General features: G+C 33.8%; 1 protein-coding gene across 18 annotated transcripts in view; it reads left to right on the plus strand.

The window, feature by feature from the left end:
* Positions 1–17,052, plus strand: part of BCAS3 (BCAS3 microtubule associated cell migration factor) — a 539,137-nt gene that overhangs the window by 288,016 nt on the left and 234,069 nt on the right. The window contains exon 24 of one of the 18 annotated variants that reach the window (XM_012775709.3): positions 1–17,052. This exon is cut by the window's right edge and continues 33,593 nt beyond it. The exons of the other annotated variants lie outside the window; for them this stretch is intronic. Within the exon in view, the coding sequence (XP_012631163.1) occupies positions 1–8 (8 nt within the window). The 3' untranslated portion in view covers positions 9–17,052. 18 annotated transcript variants of the gene reach the window in all.

Consider the following 17,052-nt stretch of genomic DNA (forward strand, 5'->3'; position numbering starts at 1 on the left):
GATGTTAGAAGATCAAAGTCAAGGTAACAATGAAGAAAAATTTGGTACAATTAAGAGAAAATTATTCCCCCATTTGAAAATGAAGAAACAGTAAACAAAAGTAGAAGAAGCTGTTGGGAAGGTTTCTTCTGATGACACATTGCTCTTTTGAATAAATCTTTGTGTCCACTAAAATCTTGCCTATGCTTTCTCTGTCGCAAACAACAGATCCTTAGCATGACTTTAAGTCTTTTGCTAAGCGTTTTGAGAAGGAATTGTTGGAATTCTCCCCACTGTTGATATACCAGGGTACCACATATTTACATAGGACTTTGGACCCAACTTTTTTTTTCTTTCTTTTTTCTTTTTTTTTTTGTGCCTTTATTCCTGTATCTCTAATACAAGGCTGGACTGTTAATGTAATCTGTTGCCTGAGACTATGGTGGCAGGAGGACAACGCTGGGGGCAGTATTAAAATTTGTTTAAGTCTGAACAGGGAATTTCATTTGTCTTAGTGACATGAGTGTCAAACTGTTAGTGCAACACTATTTTAAATTGTGTGCAAGAGCCTGAGAGGCTTATGCTTATAGGTGTCATCCATAAACTTAGAAACAAACAAAGAGCCCCTCTCCATTGAATGGTGAGCCCACTGGGCAATTAAAGAGCAGCCTGGGACCTCACCCTGTCAACTAGTCAGAACCAGAGCTCCTGATATTCCCCTGGATATTGTTGAGAACCGTCACAGAAAAGCTAAAGTAAATAATCAAAGTGAAAATAGTTGTTCCAGAGAAAATTCTTATTCTGGAAGCTTGATGTAGTAGAAAGAATAATGACTACTAACTTATGAATCTTTGGTTCTAGTCTCAGCTCTGTCTATAAATACTTGTTTGACATATTGCTTCAAAACTTAATGCTTTCTTCCATGAAATGAGGGAATTGAACAAGGTTATTTCCAAAATAACCTTCAGCTTGAAAAATTGATGAATCTCTATTTTCAAACACCTTTGAAGATGTTATTAAAATTAGAGTGTAACATATATAGCAAAAATGCACATATATTAATCACACAGCTCAATGAATTTTTATATTCATGTAACTACCACTGAGATCAAAATATAGAATATTTCCATCAACCCAGAAAGTTCCCTTATACTCTTTCAGTTAATACAACCTCTGACCTAGAGGTAACCGCTTTTATTATCATAAATTAGCTTTGCTTGTGTTGAACTTCATATAATTGGAATAAGTTTGTACATACACTTTTGTAATCTGGCTTCTTTTGCTAAACTCAATGTGTTTGATATTGATCCAGGTGTCACATGTATTATATTACTAGCTCATTTTTAACATTGCAGTGTAGTACCATTATACATATGTACCACAGTTTATCTATTATCCTACTGTTTCTAGCTTTTGGCTATTATGAATAAAACTGCTATAAACATTCCTGTACAATCTCTCTCTCTCTTTTTTTTTTTTTTGGACATTTGCACATATTTCCTTTGAGTATATCCCTAGGACTGGAATTGCTGGTTCACAAAGTAGGCATATAATTGACTTTATTAGGAATTGCAAAAAAGTATTTCAAAATGACTACACCATTTCACATTCTTACCAGCAATGTATCAGCATTCCAATTGCTCCATGTTCTTATCAACACTTGGTATTATTGGTCTTTATTTTAGCCATTCTAGTGAATGTGAAATATGGTTTTCATTTGCTTTTCTCAGATGAATAATGACATTGCTCACCTTTAATATCCTTATTTGCCATTTGGATATCTTTTGTAATGTACTTTTTAAGCTTTCCACCAATTTTTATTGCTCTGTTGTCTTATTGAATATTAGAGTTTTAAAAAATATTCTGGATATAGTTCTTTTGTTAGATATATGTGTTGCCAAGATTTCCTTTCCATTAGTTGCCTTTTCCTTTCTTAATGGTGTCCTTAGACAAACAGAAGTCTAAGTTTTCCATTAGTTTTCCTTTTATGTTTTCACACAAAAATTTTTCCCTTTCCTCCAATCTTGAGGAGATGTTTTTCTCTACAAATTGTGTAGTTTGTCCTTCACATTTAGAATTGTGATCCTTTTCGAATTTTTATTAAGAGTAAGGCAGCTGGTCATTGCTTGCTTGCTACACCGCTGTAGGGGGAATTATGGGATGAGGTCATTGAAGCACGGGCGACTGGCCCATCAGGCAATAGAGGGCAACCAACCCACCAATTATTTCAAAAGGCAATAGTGGGCAACCAATCATTTTAAAGGTCAACGTATGATCCATGCGTAGTCGGCTTGTGTGCAGCTTGTGCACCATGGGGATAAAAGGCATGCCGTTGTTCCGGTCGGGGTCCTTGCCTGTGAGAGTGGCCACTGCGTTGGTGCTCTGGGGCTTGGACCCTGGCTAGCCAGAAAATAAACCTCCTCTTGTGTGATTGCAAAAAAAAAAAAAGAGTAAGGCAGGAATCAAGATGTTAAGTTTCTTTTGCATGGATATCTAGTTGTGCCCACACTGTTTATCAGAAAGATGTGCCTTTCTCCCAATGAACTGCTTTGATGCTTTTTAAAAGAATTGTATTTTTTCCTAGATTCTTTATTCTGATCCGTTGATTTATATAGCTGTCTTTGTATAATACAATGCTTTGCTATCATAATTACTCTAGCTTTTTAGTAAGTTGTAAAGCCTCATATTTTAATGCTTCCACCTTTGCTCTTTATGGTTATCGTGGCTATTCTAGGTCCTTTGCATTTCCAAACACATACATTTGTACAAACATACTAGTGTTTCTTCAAAGTGTGGTCAACAGAACCATGGGAGATCCCAAGACAATTTCAAGTGGTCTATGAAGTCTAAACTATTTTTATGATAGTATTTAGTCATTATTTGCCTTTCTTTTTTCTTTCTACTGTGTTGATATTTAGTATTGATGATGCAGAAGCAGTTGTGGATAAAATTGGTGGTATCTTAACATAGTAAAGGCAATGGCACCAAACTATGCTAATAGCCACTACCTACTCAGAGTTGTTTTTTTTTAAACGCTGTGTTCACTTAAGAATATCTTTGATGCTGTAAATATCACTAATTTTAATTTTGCTACATTTTGATCCTGTATAACTTCTTACATATCAGATGGGAATGAATGCATGATAGCTGTTTTGAGTAAATATTGTATGCTTATTAGAATTGTGAACTGAACTAGTGACTGTTTTCACAGAATACCATTTTAACTGGAAAAACTATGTTTACTCAGACATCGGTACTTGGCAGTAATTTTCTCAAAAATAAAGTAAGCCTGTTCACTTTGAGGAAAACAAGTGATAATATTTATTACCAATGATAAAATTCCAGCTTTCAATTGAAAATTAGAAATTTAGAAACCTTGTATCCACCACCATCTGCCTAACAGGTCCCCAATATTTAAAGACATTAATTGCTCGGCATAGGGGATCATGCCTGTAATCCTAGTACTTTTAGAGACTGAAGTTGGAGGATCACTTGAGGCCAGGAGTTTAAAACCAGCCTGGGCAACATAGTGAGATCCTATCTCTAAAAAATAAATAAACAAATGAATAAGTAAAGAAAAAATAAAGACATTGTTGAATAAGTGGTGATATTAACTAATGTGATTTTTTCCCATTCGTATACTAAAAATATCTCAACATTATAAATATCTACAATATTTTCCAAATGGCCAATTTTATGATGTTACAAAATTATGCATGAGTAAAGGACTCATTCCAAGTTCAAGATAGGAAAAACGATTTTAATGTAACAGAATCCAAAAGTTAATTGATATGGTTTTAGATTCCACATTGCAACTAACTTATTAAGTGTCAAATAAATCAAGAATATGCACGGAATCTAAAAATGCACTCTGTCATTTTCTGAATACTTAATTGAATGTAACCAACTTACCAAAACAATGTATCACAACAGATTGAATGAGTAAGCATATGAGTATCCAGCTGTTGTCTATTATAGAGCTTTCCAAAAAAAAGGTTAATATGTCACTTTTCTCATTTTTTTTGTTTTAGAAAACTTTTTTAATAAAAACGGCAATCCTTTTTATAAAGGATTTATTATTATCTTAAATTAGTTAATACATAATCAGGGTTGGTTTGTTTGTTTGTTTTTCCAAACAGCAACTCCAACCATAATACATAATTATTTTAAATGTTGATAGGTATAATGCACGTAAACCAAAGCTTGTTGGAGTTCTGACATTTTTTGAGCACACAGGGATCCTGGGTCAAAAAATAGTTGAAATCCACTGGCATATACATGCTCACACACACATGTATTAAGTAACCACCTTGTTTATTTCTATAGAAATTTAGATGAGATTTTATTGGGATTTCATTAAATCTATACATCAATTTTGGGACTGTTGGTATCTTAAAAATAATAAATCTTTCAATACATAAATTTTATAACTATCCATTTATTAATGACTTCTTTAATTTCTCCATGGTAAGTTTCAATGTAGAAGTACACGTCTTTTGTAAAATTTAATTCTATTATTTCATATTTTGATGCTGATATATATTATTTCAATTTTCAGTTTTTTCTTTGCTGCATATAGAATGAAATACTTTTTGTGTACTGAACTTGTAGCCAGAAACTTTTCTAAATTCATTCATGAATTCTAGTAGAGTCTCTTGGATTTTCTACTATGTAAATGTCATCTGGAAGTAAACATGGTTTTATTTTTTTGTAATCTTTATATTTTATATTTGTTTTTCTTTCTTATTATGCTTCCTTAGACCTCCACTTCAGTGTTGAATAGAAATGATAATATTGAGCATTCTTACTGTCTTCTTAGCCTTAGGAGGAAGGTTTTATTATTTCACTGTTAAGTATACTTTGATAAAATTTACCAAAGTTGCAGCAGAGAGAGAAAAAATAATGAAATAACATAGAACTCAATGTGAGAGGTATGTGGGGTAATATGAAACTGTTTAGCATCTACATAATTGTCACACATATATGGAAGACAAGAAAATATGGTAAAATAAATATATGAAGTGTTTAGATTTTTACAAAGTTAATGAAAGGCATCAACTCAAAAGTTTCAAGAAACACTGTGTACCCCAAGGAGGATAAATAAGGAAAACCATACTTAGGCATATGATAGTCAACCTGTTGAAATCCAAACATTAAAAAGCAATTTTAATAAGCCTACTATATTTCTTTTTTTCTTAGGTTTGTATTCAGGTGATGGTTTGGAGTTTTGATAAAACTAGAACTTGGAAAAGTAGCAGAGTGATTTTTAAGTTATTGGGCAGTTTAAGATCCCTGTCTTTGAATAATAAAGAGGTCCATGAGGAATCTTCAGGATATTTGTCAATAGACAAGTAAAAGAGATGGAAAACCAGTATTAATTTATAAACAGCTAGGTGCCCAGCACTGTGCTAGATGTTTTCACATGTCCTATCTCATTTAATCTTATTTAATTAGGATCACAGGTCCATTTCAGAAATCTTTGAAGAATAGGACCTAGGACACCCAGCTCCTGATACTTAAAATTACTTAAAGTGCATTATGGTGACACCTCAGATAAGTCCAAACCTCTTTTTACCCTGCCTAATCAAATATTCATTTCAAAACACTGTATGCTGAAATGAGCCACATGGGAGTAGAAGAGAATCAACTATTCAGGTGATGAAAATGTGTGAATGCAGCTGGCAGATGAACTTCCAGTATGATGAATTCCCAGCTTGTCCTTATTGCTTCAGGCAATAACTGACAGGCCCGACTGGTCATTCGCTTTCCATTTCTGGCATTGATAGGACTGAAAATTCTCAGTGTCACAGATACTTAAAAGCTGTCCCTGTTATAGTGGATACAAACAGCGCTGGAGGGTCCTTCTTGCATAGAGATGTAATCAATATGGTTTGGAGTTCTTGACCTGAACCTATAATTAATTGTAATTATAAAGGTAGCTTGTTGTTACAGAAAATGCTTATATTCAGAACATTGGGACTAAGTTGTACATGGAGAAGAGAAAAATAGAGGCTTTGTCCCTTTTTCCATTCTTCACAGTATTTAAGAGGCTTTCATAATACTCACAGAACAGAGTGGTATTATAGGATTAGAACATTGTATCTTTGGTTTGGGGTGCTGAAGTTTAAGTCTGACCTCCAAAGTGATCCTGTTATCTTGCAAAAAGTGAGACTTTAATGTTCTGTAGCTTGTGTTTGTGATATTTCTAATACCAAAGTAGAATTTTAGTGGTGGTTTTTTTTTTTTCCTCAAAATCCAAATACCTGTATTTTAAGTGAGGCTTTAAATAACACATTTGAGTTTGAGTTTTTCCTGCAGTTAAGTGATATGCTGCAAAAAGGAATTGGGTAAGCAGATTTTATGGTATCTATGATCAATGGGCAAGAATAGAAGATGACACTGGTAGTCTTCAAATGTATTTAGGTTTATTGTGGTCAGGATTACTTTGCCAAGGTTAAATAGTAAAAATGTAAGCATGAAATACCTTAATAGTAGGTGTGGATCCTGATTTCTCTGTCACTTCTTGGCTTAAGATGCCTCTGGATGGCATTATTGCTGGATTACCCTATTTGTAGGATACCTTGGAAGAAAAAGTAATGCCATATAATAAAGAGCTCTTTGATAACAAGGGCCATCTTTGTATCTCCCTTTGCCTGGTATTGGTGCCTGCCACTGAACAGATAATCAATATTTGTTTCCTTATTGATTTCTGATAAAACATAAGGCTTTTAATATAGTGATTAAAAGTTGACAGTTTATCTTCATTACCTGTCTCAAATCTGGAAATTTCATTCTTGATCTAAAGTCCTTTATTATGTTTTCCTTCTGTTATGATCACTGTTCCTTTGTTTGGGCCTATGGTAAATTGCGTGGTATATTGAAATATTTTGCAAAGTTTTTCAAATTATCTTTTATGTCATTCTTTTAAAGCAGCATTATGTTTAAGCAAAATGTTTCTCATTGTTGATAGCTTTTACTTAAGGCAGACAGTAAAAAGAAAGGAATCATAGCCCTCAATTCCACTGTGCTTTGGTCTGTTAGGCTTAGCATGGAAATTTTTGTTTTAAAGTTATTTTTATAAAGCATATTCTGTAGTAAATTTCTGCATTCTGGGATCTATTGTTAAAACTAGCAAACATCTGCTGAAAGGAATGGACGTGTTTTTGCCTTCTGTTCATACGAGCTTAACTTTCAGGCATATCATTTTAGGGATATTTTCAGCTGTCTTTTAAGGTAGTTCATCTTGGGCACAGGATACTGGCATATAGAGATCTGACCTAAGTTCCATTAAACCAGAGTTTTGTTGAAGAATTGCCAATATTTTAGTGTTGTTATTACAGTTTAGTTATTTGTACTTATACTCTAGGAAGCTCCAAGAGACATGGAAGAATTGGTTTCTCTTGTATATAATAGCATCTTGAATCTTTTTTTTTTTTTTTTTTTGAGACAAAGTCTCGCTTTGTTGCTCTGGCTAGAGTGTTGTGGCGTCAGCCTAGCTCACAGCAACCTCAAACTCCTGGGCTCAAGGCATCCTCCTGCCTCAGCTTCCTGGGTACCTAGGACTACAGACACACGCCACCATACCCAGCTAATTTTTTCTATTTTTAGTTGTTTTGGCTAATTGCTTTCTATTTATAGCAGACACGGGAGTCTTGCTCTTGCTCAGGCTCGTCTCGAACTCCTCTCGAACAGCTCAAATGATCCTCTTGCCTTGACCTCCCAGCGTGCTAGTATTACAGGCATAAGCCACCACACATGGCCAGCATCTTGAATCTTAAACCTGTTTTACTTTGGTGTTCTACAAAATGTGGAAAGGCAACGGTTATTCTGTAAATTCTCGGTGTTAAGATTATAAAGTATACTAAAAGTTGTACTTAAAACTTTAGTTGAACTCCCCAGTTAGTAATCTCTTCTTTAGATGAGTTTATATAAATAACATATATAATATATTTTATATTTATATTATGTTTGTTATATATAATATATATATTATTTTTCTCAAATGAATGTTTGCAAGATTGGGAACAGTCCTCTTTCCCCCTTCTGTTTCTCTCTACCTAAAGAAGACACAGTGAACCCTTTGACATTCTATAGAGTTTTTGTAGACATGTCAGTGGCCCAATTCATGAATCAAAGGGCCTAAGCCAAAGAGAACTTACTATGGAAACTTCATTTGTCTTGAAACCTGTTCTTAATCTTACTCTTTATTCCAATCCAACCCTTTGAATAAATTAATTACTTTCTCCTATGTTCTTAATTTTTTACTATTATGTTTATTAACTAATATTAAAATTTGTTGTGTGTTATTTTCCATTCTAGACTGTGAACTCATCTTTGTACTTCCCATAGCTCCCTGAATGATTCTGACACATAATAGGCACTCAATAATTGTTAATGAATTCAACATTTCAGCATGGAACATTGAAACCAAGTTTTTTCCACTTGCCTACAGTCATTACCTCCTTGAAGGGAAACTGAGTGGCTAGGGAACAGCAGTGACAAGGAGACCATCTTTTCTCTGAGTGTTTCAAAATATGTCTGTGCATTATCCATGCAAAACAAATTAGAAACTCTGTTTTTAGTACCATTTTTCAGACTTTTTTTTTTTTTTTTTTTACAAATGAAGAAACTGAGGTTAAGGTATGTTAAATAACTTGTCAACTGTCACATAGCTGGTAGGTGATAGAGTAAAGGTGTGAATCTGTGAAAGCTTCACTTTTTACAGGACTTTGAACAGAATTTGAGCCAAGATAGCCTTGATTTCATTCATATAATCATCAGGGTATTTATGTGTCCTAGGAACTACCCATATTTATTCTTTATATTATATACCATGTGCACAATAGAAATCACAAAATACATCACCTCCACTCTTTAGTGGCACCTCTATTTTAAGAGAACATTGATAAAACCTCTTTGAGGATTTGATGATTAAAGACTATTGTATTCATGGCTCACCTGGGTATACCTGCGTCTCACAGAGAGACTTGTACCCTTTGAGTAGTAAATACGTGTTTTCAGCTAACAAAGCCACTATCAATCAGGTAATGGTTTCTTGAGCTGAAAAAAGCTTTCCACTAAAGAATGGTGATTGGCCAAGGTCAAATTTCTTTTCCATCTACTTGTGAGAAAACACAAATAAAGGAATACCAGTGTTTGAAACTCACAATTCATTCTATATTGGTAGGGGAGTGGGGAGTGAGGGAGGCAAAATGATTATATTTCCCTTAGAAATGTTGTTAATTGCTCTTTCAAAATATGGATTAAAGCTCAAAACAAGCCAAAAATGCACTGATTCTAAATGGACCTGACACCTTGATCTTCAATCATGGAATAACATATGAGTAGAGATTCCCAGTGGGTCACTGTACACTACAATATTTATTACTATGAAGATCTAAGAGCTCTTAGCCACTTTCAAACTTATGAGAGCAGTTCAAATCCCATCGACTTGACTTGTGTTTTAACATTTTAAAATTCTGGTTTGTTTTGTGTGGTGTTTTCAGAAATACCTCTCCACTTCAGTTTCAGAATAATAATATTTGGCTTTTCAATAAATTTAAGGAAGAGTTCAGATATGAAATTATATTCATTCTTGGGGACTACAGCACATTAACTGGCCCATTTTATGCCTCTGTTTTTTCATCTGCAAAATGATAACTAGGTTTTGCCTTCAATTTGGCTGATAAAATCAAAATACTAATAAATTGAAAGGCTCAGGGATAATACCGTCATTGGCACCTGCTATGGATGGTGTAATTTTCACGATACTTTGCTTTAACATACATGAACCTCCTAAATACGGTACCATTCACAAAATAGCTATATGCAGATTAGTAGATACCCTTGACTGAGGCAACAGTATTTTGAGGCTGTGATCATGAAAATTAATGTAAACCAATATTTTTGAATTATGTACATCCTTTCTCATAAAGAAAGCCTATTTGGAATAGTTTATTCTTGGACAGTTATAGAATTAAAAATTAAATAGGATATTTAATATCTGTATTTAAATCTTGAGCTATATATAGCCCATATAGTTTCTGTGCTGCTGCATACTACACTATATATGATGAACTAATAGTGGTTTTAGGTAACATTTGATTGCTTAATACTCTGTGCTAAGCATTTCACATGGATTATCTTCTCTATTCTTCACAAAATCCTATGAGATAAAAGTATTGTTATAATTTCCATTTTTCAGAAGAAGCTATGGTTCAAAGAAATTAAGTACAGTATACTACCTCCCACTTTTGCGGTGTCATCTGAGTTTCTTTGTCATGGACATGTTTTATGTAGCTCTTTAATAAAATATATTTTTTACAAATACAGGTTTTGAATGGACAGATATGTATTGTGAGTACATGAATTTTGTGGTCAGATGTAGGTTTGTTTCCAATTTCCATAGCTGAACAGGTATATGATCTTGAGTTTCTTTGTCCTTAAGAAGAGTATAAGAACACCTGTTTCTGATGTTATAAAAAATTAATAGATATAACATTTGTAAAACTTCTGGCCACAGTTCAGATACATAATAATGACTCATTAAATGTTAGTTTTCACCTCCTTACCCTCTTTCCATTAAAATAATTACTTTTACTGTGTCCCAAAGTTTTTGTTTTGCTCTTTGAGTATATGATATGTATTATGTTTATTTCTCACTACCATCCCAAGGAGATAAGTTATACTATTGCCCCCACTTTATAATTGAGAAAACAGACTTAGATATCCTAGATCTGATCCCAGAAAGTTTGATTCCAGAGCCTGTGTTCTTAACTATAATTTTATGAGAAGATATGTTCTAACATCAGGTTAGGTTCTGATATTTCAGGTGAAAACCTAAATCCCGGAAGTTATTATCCTCTTTTTCTATTATTAGATGATGCCAGTATGACAATGTATTTTCTGATCCTCAGTTGATTATTATAGTAAGTTTGTCATATTAGATGTTCAAGCACCTTCTGATTCTAAAATCTGTGATCCCATGTCATTTGGATACATTCGCAGTAGTCTGAGGGAGATCTAAGGATCCTTTAAGGGAAAAGTATTCATCACTGTGGTTTAGTAAGGAATATGTTGACTTTTTTACTCTTTATCTTCAGGAACCTGTACTGACCTGAAATTAATCAGTTTATGGGGATTTTGGTGGGGACTAAGAAACAAATTAACTCCAACCTCCTCTTCTTAAAAAAAAAAGAATTGCAAAATACTTCTGCCCAAATGGATTTGATTTTAGTCATATTTGTTTTTACATGTAAATACATTTTGCTCAGCCTAAAAAGGTAAAGAAATGCAGCCATTTGGTTTGTCAGAGGAGCAGATCACTCTCCTGAGCTTGTCAGGTTGGCTGTTTATGTTTCTTTTTACTCTCTCTTATTCTTTGTCTCTCTCTCACTCTATTTTTTCTTTCCTGGAAGTGTTGGAACATCACTGCTCTCCATTCTTCCTTCTTCAAGTAGGATATTAGTGGTTTTAGCTCTTGTTGACCCATCTTTACCCAAAGCTTTATAGCCTATTAGAAGCACAGTGTATATTTCTCTTATGATATGTTAGAATAAAAGAAAAAACTTCTACAAAGTTATAAATAGTTTCATTTACCAAAATGACTATTTGACTTGGAAAGTTTTGTCTTTCCTGTAAAAATTCCAGGAGTTGGGTGGGCTTGATGTCCCCTCTCCCACCCCACCTCCCCAGCTACAACATACTCATGTCAGCAGAGATGCTGAGACCTTTATTCCAGGCTGCTAGGAGACAAGACATTGACCAAGGAGTAACTAGGACACATTTTTTTTCTTCTCTTATTTTAAGGAAACTTGAAAAAAAAAAAGCAAATCTCTCAACCTTTTTTCATCTTGCATAACTGAATATAGAAACTTTTTCAATTGAAATGAAAGTAAGGAAATACCACAGGATTCATTTCGAGTGTTTATTTCATTGTAGAACATAGGACAAATGCTTTGGGACATCAGTAATTACTATTTTAGGCAACTTTCAGGGACAGAGATATAATGCCTTTCAAGTCTGTACTTAATCTCATATTTCATCAGTTATTGGATCAAATAGTCTCATTTCCTTAGGATTTTTATGTTGGTGCCTTAAACACCAAATCAGGTATTACATGTCACCTTGTGAGAGATTCTCTGCATTACCCCCCTATCTATTCTCCTTCATTAAATGACTTTATGTGATCATCTCAAGACTGTAAAGAAATGAAAAATGTTTGTTCTTTCCATACAAAAATACTTAAAACTTTTATCTTGTAATTCGCTTAAAAGAGTAACTTTACATAGCCCTGGAGCAGAGCATTCTTAAAGTTAGCCCAGTAGACCTAAGCTTCCGATGGGTCAACCAGTAACCACTGCAAAAAGCATAAGATTTCCTGGCTAAAACAAGTAGCTTGTCTTTTGCTAGGGTACCAGGTTGTGTCATAAAGCTAGGAATAGCTGAGAGTAAGAAAAGTTGTGAAGCTTTTTGTCATTATAAGCTGTATATAATACATACTTTAAGTAACCTCCATGGGTTTCCTCACTGCTGTTGGCTCAACTGTGGCTTTTAATGGAACCATATCTGTACTTCCATCTCTTTCATCCTTCCCTTTTTATGAGAATAAAAAGTAAATTGGGTGCTATTTAAATATTCTCTACTTATATTTATTAAAAACTACCCTGCTGCAGGGCACAGCACTTTGGAAAACTGCCTTATACCAACCCAGTTTTCCACCCAGGTGGCTTACCCCAAAACCTGGACTTTGCTTTCCTCAGGCTTTTAATTTCTTTAAACTAAATGATCACAGAAGAACTTAGGAGGAGCCTAGTTTCATTTGTGAGGTTTTCAATAAAACTTAAGTGGAATGTGGCTAGAAAACCAGACCCATGAAAAACCATGACTATGCTGACACTAGAGGAAAAAGCTACAGAATTCTTATACCTCTTGCTTTCAGTGTGGGAGGAAAAAAAGAAAAAAAAGAAGAGTGGAAGAGCTTTAATACTGTATACTTTGGGAAAGAAAAGGAGCTGGGGATGTTTGGTTGCATACATTTGTCATACATTTGTATTTTATTTTAAAAGATTGTCCAGAAATAATTTATATGTTTTAAATTGCATACCTTTTTGAAATCTTGCATCATCCTGCCCCATCCTACCTAGCATTTGAATCATCCTTTATCTAGCACATCCATGCTGTCTGTGCTACCTGTTAGGCACTTAGTAGCCATCTCAGTCACAGTGTCTTGGTGTCTCAGCCCTTATGTTCAAGTAACCTTTATTTTACTTAATGGCCCCAAAGTGCAAGAGTAATGATGCTGACATATTGTTATAATTGTTCCATTTTATTGTCAGGTATTATTGTTAATCTCTGACTGTGCCTAATTTATAAATTAAACTTTACCATAGATATGTATAGGAAAAAATATAGTATATACAGTCAGGCATACACCACATGCCAACTTTTTGGTCAACAACAAGACCGTATATACTTATACAATGTGGTCCCATAAAATAATATTAATAATACTATATTTTTACTGTACCTTTTTATGTTTAAATATGTTGAGGGTCACAAATAGTTACCATTGTGTTTGAGTTGCCTACGGTGTACAGTACTGAGTATAGTAACATGCTGTACAGGTTTGTAGCCTAGGAACAATAGGCTATAGTCTAGGTGTATAGTAGGCAATACCATCTAGTTTTGTGTAAATACATTCTATGATATTCACATACAATAAAATTGCCTAACGGTGCATTTCTCAGAATGTGTCTCATTGTTAAGTAATGCATAGTTATGGTTTCAGGCATCCACTGGAGGTGTTGGAATGGTCCCCCATGGATAAGGGGTGATTATTATATACTAAATGATATTTTGAAACTTGCTTCATTTATCGCCAGAAGATTTTCTTCAAGTCATTAAATATTTTTGAAAACTTTTAATTTTTTATTTCTCTAGATTTAGGAAGTACATGTGCGGATTCATTACATGGATATATTGCATACTGGTGAAGTCTTAGATTTTTGTGTAACCCTCACCCACTCAGTATATGTAGCAATCATTAGTTAATTTCTCATCCCACACCTGTCTCCTGCCCTTCCAAGTCTCCACTATTATTCGAATTTCTGTGTTCATGTGTGCTCATTATTTAGCTCTTGCTTATAAGTAAGAACAGACAATGTGTAACTTTCTGTTTCTGAGTTATTTCATTTAAGATAATGGTTCCAATTCCATCCATGTTTTTGCAAGAGACATGATTTCGTTCTTTTTTATGGCTGAGTAGTAATCTATGGTACACGCACATACACACACGTATATATGCATATACGTACATATCCCATTTTCTTTATCCAAATCATTGGTTGACAGACATATAGATTGATTCCATATCTTTGCTATTATTAATAGTGCTGCAATAAATATGTGAGTACAAGTATCTTTTTGATAGAATGATTACTTTTCCTTTGGGTAAATACCCAGTAGTGGGATTGCTGAATCAAATGGTAGTTCTATTTTTAGTTCTTTGAGAAATATCCATACTGAAAAATATAGATTTTTTTTGTTAAATTAGAATAGGCTTTATTTCTTAGAGCAGTTTTAGGTTTACATAAAAATCAAACAGAAAGTACAGAGGGTTCCCATATACTCTCTACCCCCATCCCACTTACAGTTTACCTTATTATTATTATCTTGTATTAGTGTAGTACATTTGTTAAAATTGATGAACCAATATTGACACATTATTACTAACTTAGGCTATGTTAAGATTCACTGTGTTGTATAGTTCTAAGGATTTTATAAAATACATAATATTACGTATTCACCAGTATAGTTCATAAAGAATAGTTTCATGGTCCTAACAATTCCCTGTGCTCCACCTATTCATCCCTCCCACCTTCCCAAATCTTGGCAACCATTTTTAGTTAGTTTTTGTGTAGTCACCATCTTTATAGTTAACTATATATTTCCCTCTTCTACTTTGTGTCTACCTGTGAATTTTTTATAATTAATAAGATATGAGTTCTCCTATATAAAATGTGGCATTACTCTTCTGAGAAAAAAGCATTTTACTCACTCAAAATGCTCTATCCTTTTATGTGTTCCTCCCTGTGGCATTAATCATGTTAATATATATCTATGTGTACATCTCTCTGTATAAACACATTTGATAATAATATATTAATACAGTCTCATTTTTAAACCTGAACATTATAGGTAAAACTATAGGTTTTTTAATTTTTATTTTGAGATAATGGTAGATAAGTGTTGTGAAAAATAACATTGAAAGATCCTAGGTAGCAATTATAACATCTTTCAGAACTATAGTACAGTATTACAGACAGGATATTGACATTGATATAGTCAAGATTTAAACACTTCCATCTGTTTGTGTCCCCCCCAAAATCATATATTGAAGCCCTCACCCTTAATGTAATGGTATTTAGAGGTAGGGACTTTGGGAGATAGATGAGGTCATGGGCTTAGATGAGTCATGAGTTTGGGCCTCCATGATGGGACTAGAGTCCTTACAAGAAGGAAGAGACAAGAGCTATGCTTTTTCTTTTTTATTTTGAGGAAAAAAATTAATTTTTATTTATTATGGCAATATAATACTTGTATATATTTATGGGGAATGTGTTATGTTTTGATACAGTCATACAATATGTCTTAATCAAGTCAGGATAATTGGAATATCCATCACCTCAAGCATTTATCATTTCTTTGTGTTGAGGACATTCCAATTCCACTCTTTTAGTTATTTTAAAATATGTAACTTATTGTTGACTGTTAGTCACCCTGTTGTGCTATCAAATATTAGATCTTGTTGATTTTATCTAACTATATTTTTGCACCTATTAACCATCTGCACTTTATTCGCTTCCTCCCTGCTATCCTTCCCAACCTTTGGTAATCATCATTCTACTCTGTATCTCCATGAGATCAATCGTTTTAATTTTTAGCTCCCACATATGAGTGAAAACATGCAAAGTTTGTCTTTCTGTACTTAGATTATTTGACATAACATAATGTTCTTGTCTAGTTCCATCCATGTGGATGAATGGAATTTCATTCTTTTCTATGGCTGAATAATATTCCATGATGTAAATGTACCATGTTTTCTTTACCCATTCATCTGTTGTTGGAGACTTAGGTTGATTTCAAATTTTGGCTATTGGGAATAGTGCTGCAATAAACACGAGAGTGCAGGCATCTTTTCCATATGCTGATTTCCTTTCTTTTGGTTATATACGTAGCAGTGGGATTGCTGGGTTATATGGTAGTTCTATATTTAGTGTTTCGAGGAAGCTCCATACCATTCTCCATAGTGGCTGTACATGTACATTTATGTTCCCACCAACAGTGTGTGAGGCTTCCCTTTTCTCCACATCCTTGCCAGCATTCATTATTGCCTATCTTTTGGATAAAAGCCATTTCAACTGGGATGAGATGATATCTCATTTTAGTTTTGATTTGCATATCTTTGATGACTAATGATATTGAGCATTTTTTCATATACCCATTGTCAATTTGTATGTCTTCTTCTGAGAAATGTCTATTCAGATCTTTTACATATTTTTAAACTAGATTGTTTGATCTTTTCCTATTGAGTTGTTTGAGCTCCTTATATATGTTAGTTATTATCCCTTATCAGATGAGTAGTTTGCAAATATATTCTCCCATTCTGTGGATTGTCTCTTCATTTTGTTGATTGTTTCCTTTGCTGTACAGAAGCTTTTTAACTTGATGGGATCCCATTTGTCCATTTTGCTTTGTTTGCCTGTGCTTTTGAGGTCTTACTCAAGAAATCTTTGCCCAGAACAATGTCTTGGGTTGTTTCCCCAATGTTTTCATCTAGCACTTTCAAATTTTCAGGTCTTAGATTTAAGTCTTTAATCCATTTTTATTTGATTTTTATATATGGCAAGTGATGCGGGCCTAGTTTCATTTTTTGGCATATGGATATCTAGTTTTTCCAGCACCATTTACTGAAGAGACTGTCATTTCCCTACTGTATGTTCTTGCCATCTTTGTTGAGAATGAGTTTCATCATAGATGTGTGTTGATTTATTTGTGGTTCTCTATTCTGTT

Source organism: Microcebus murinus, chromosome 18 (assembly GCF_040939455.1).
Source record: "Microcebus murinus isolate Inina chromosome 18, M.murinus_Inina_mat1.0, whole genome shotgun sequence".
Taxonomy (NCBI): domain Eukaryota; kingdom Metazoa; phylum Chordata; class Mammalia; order Primates; family Cheirogaleidae; genus Microcebus; species Microcebus murinus.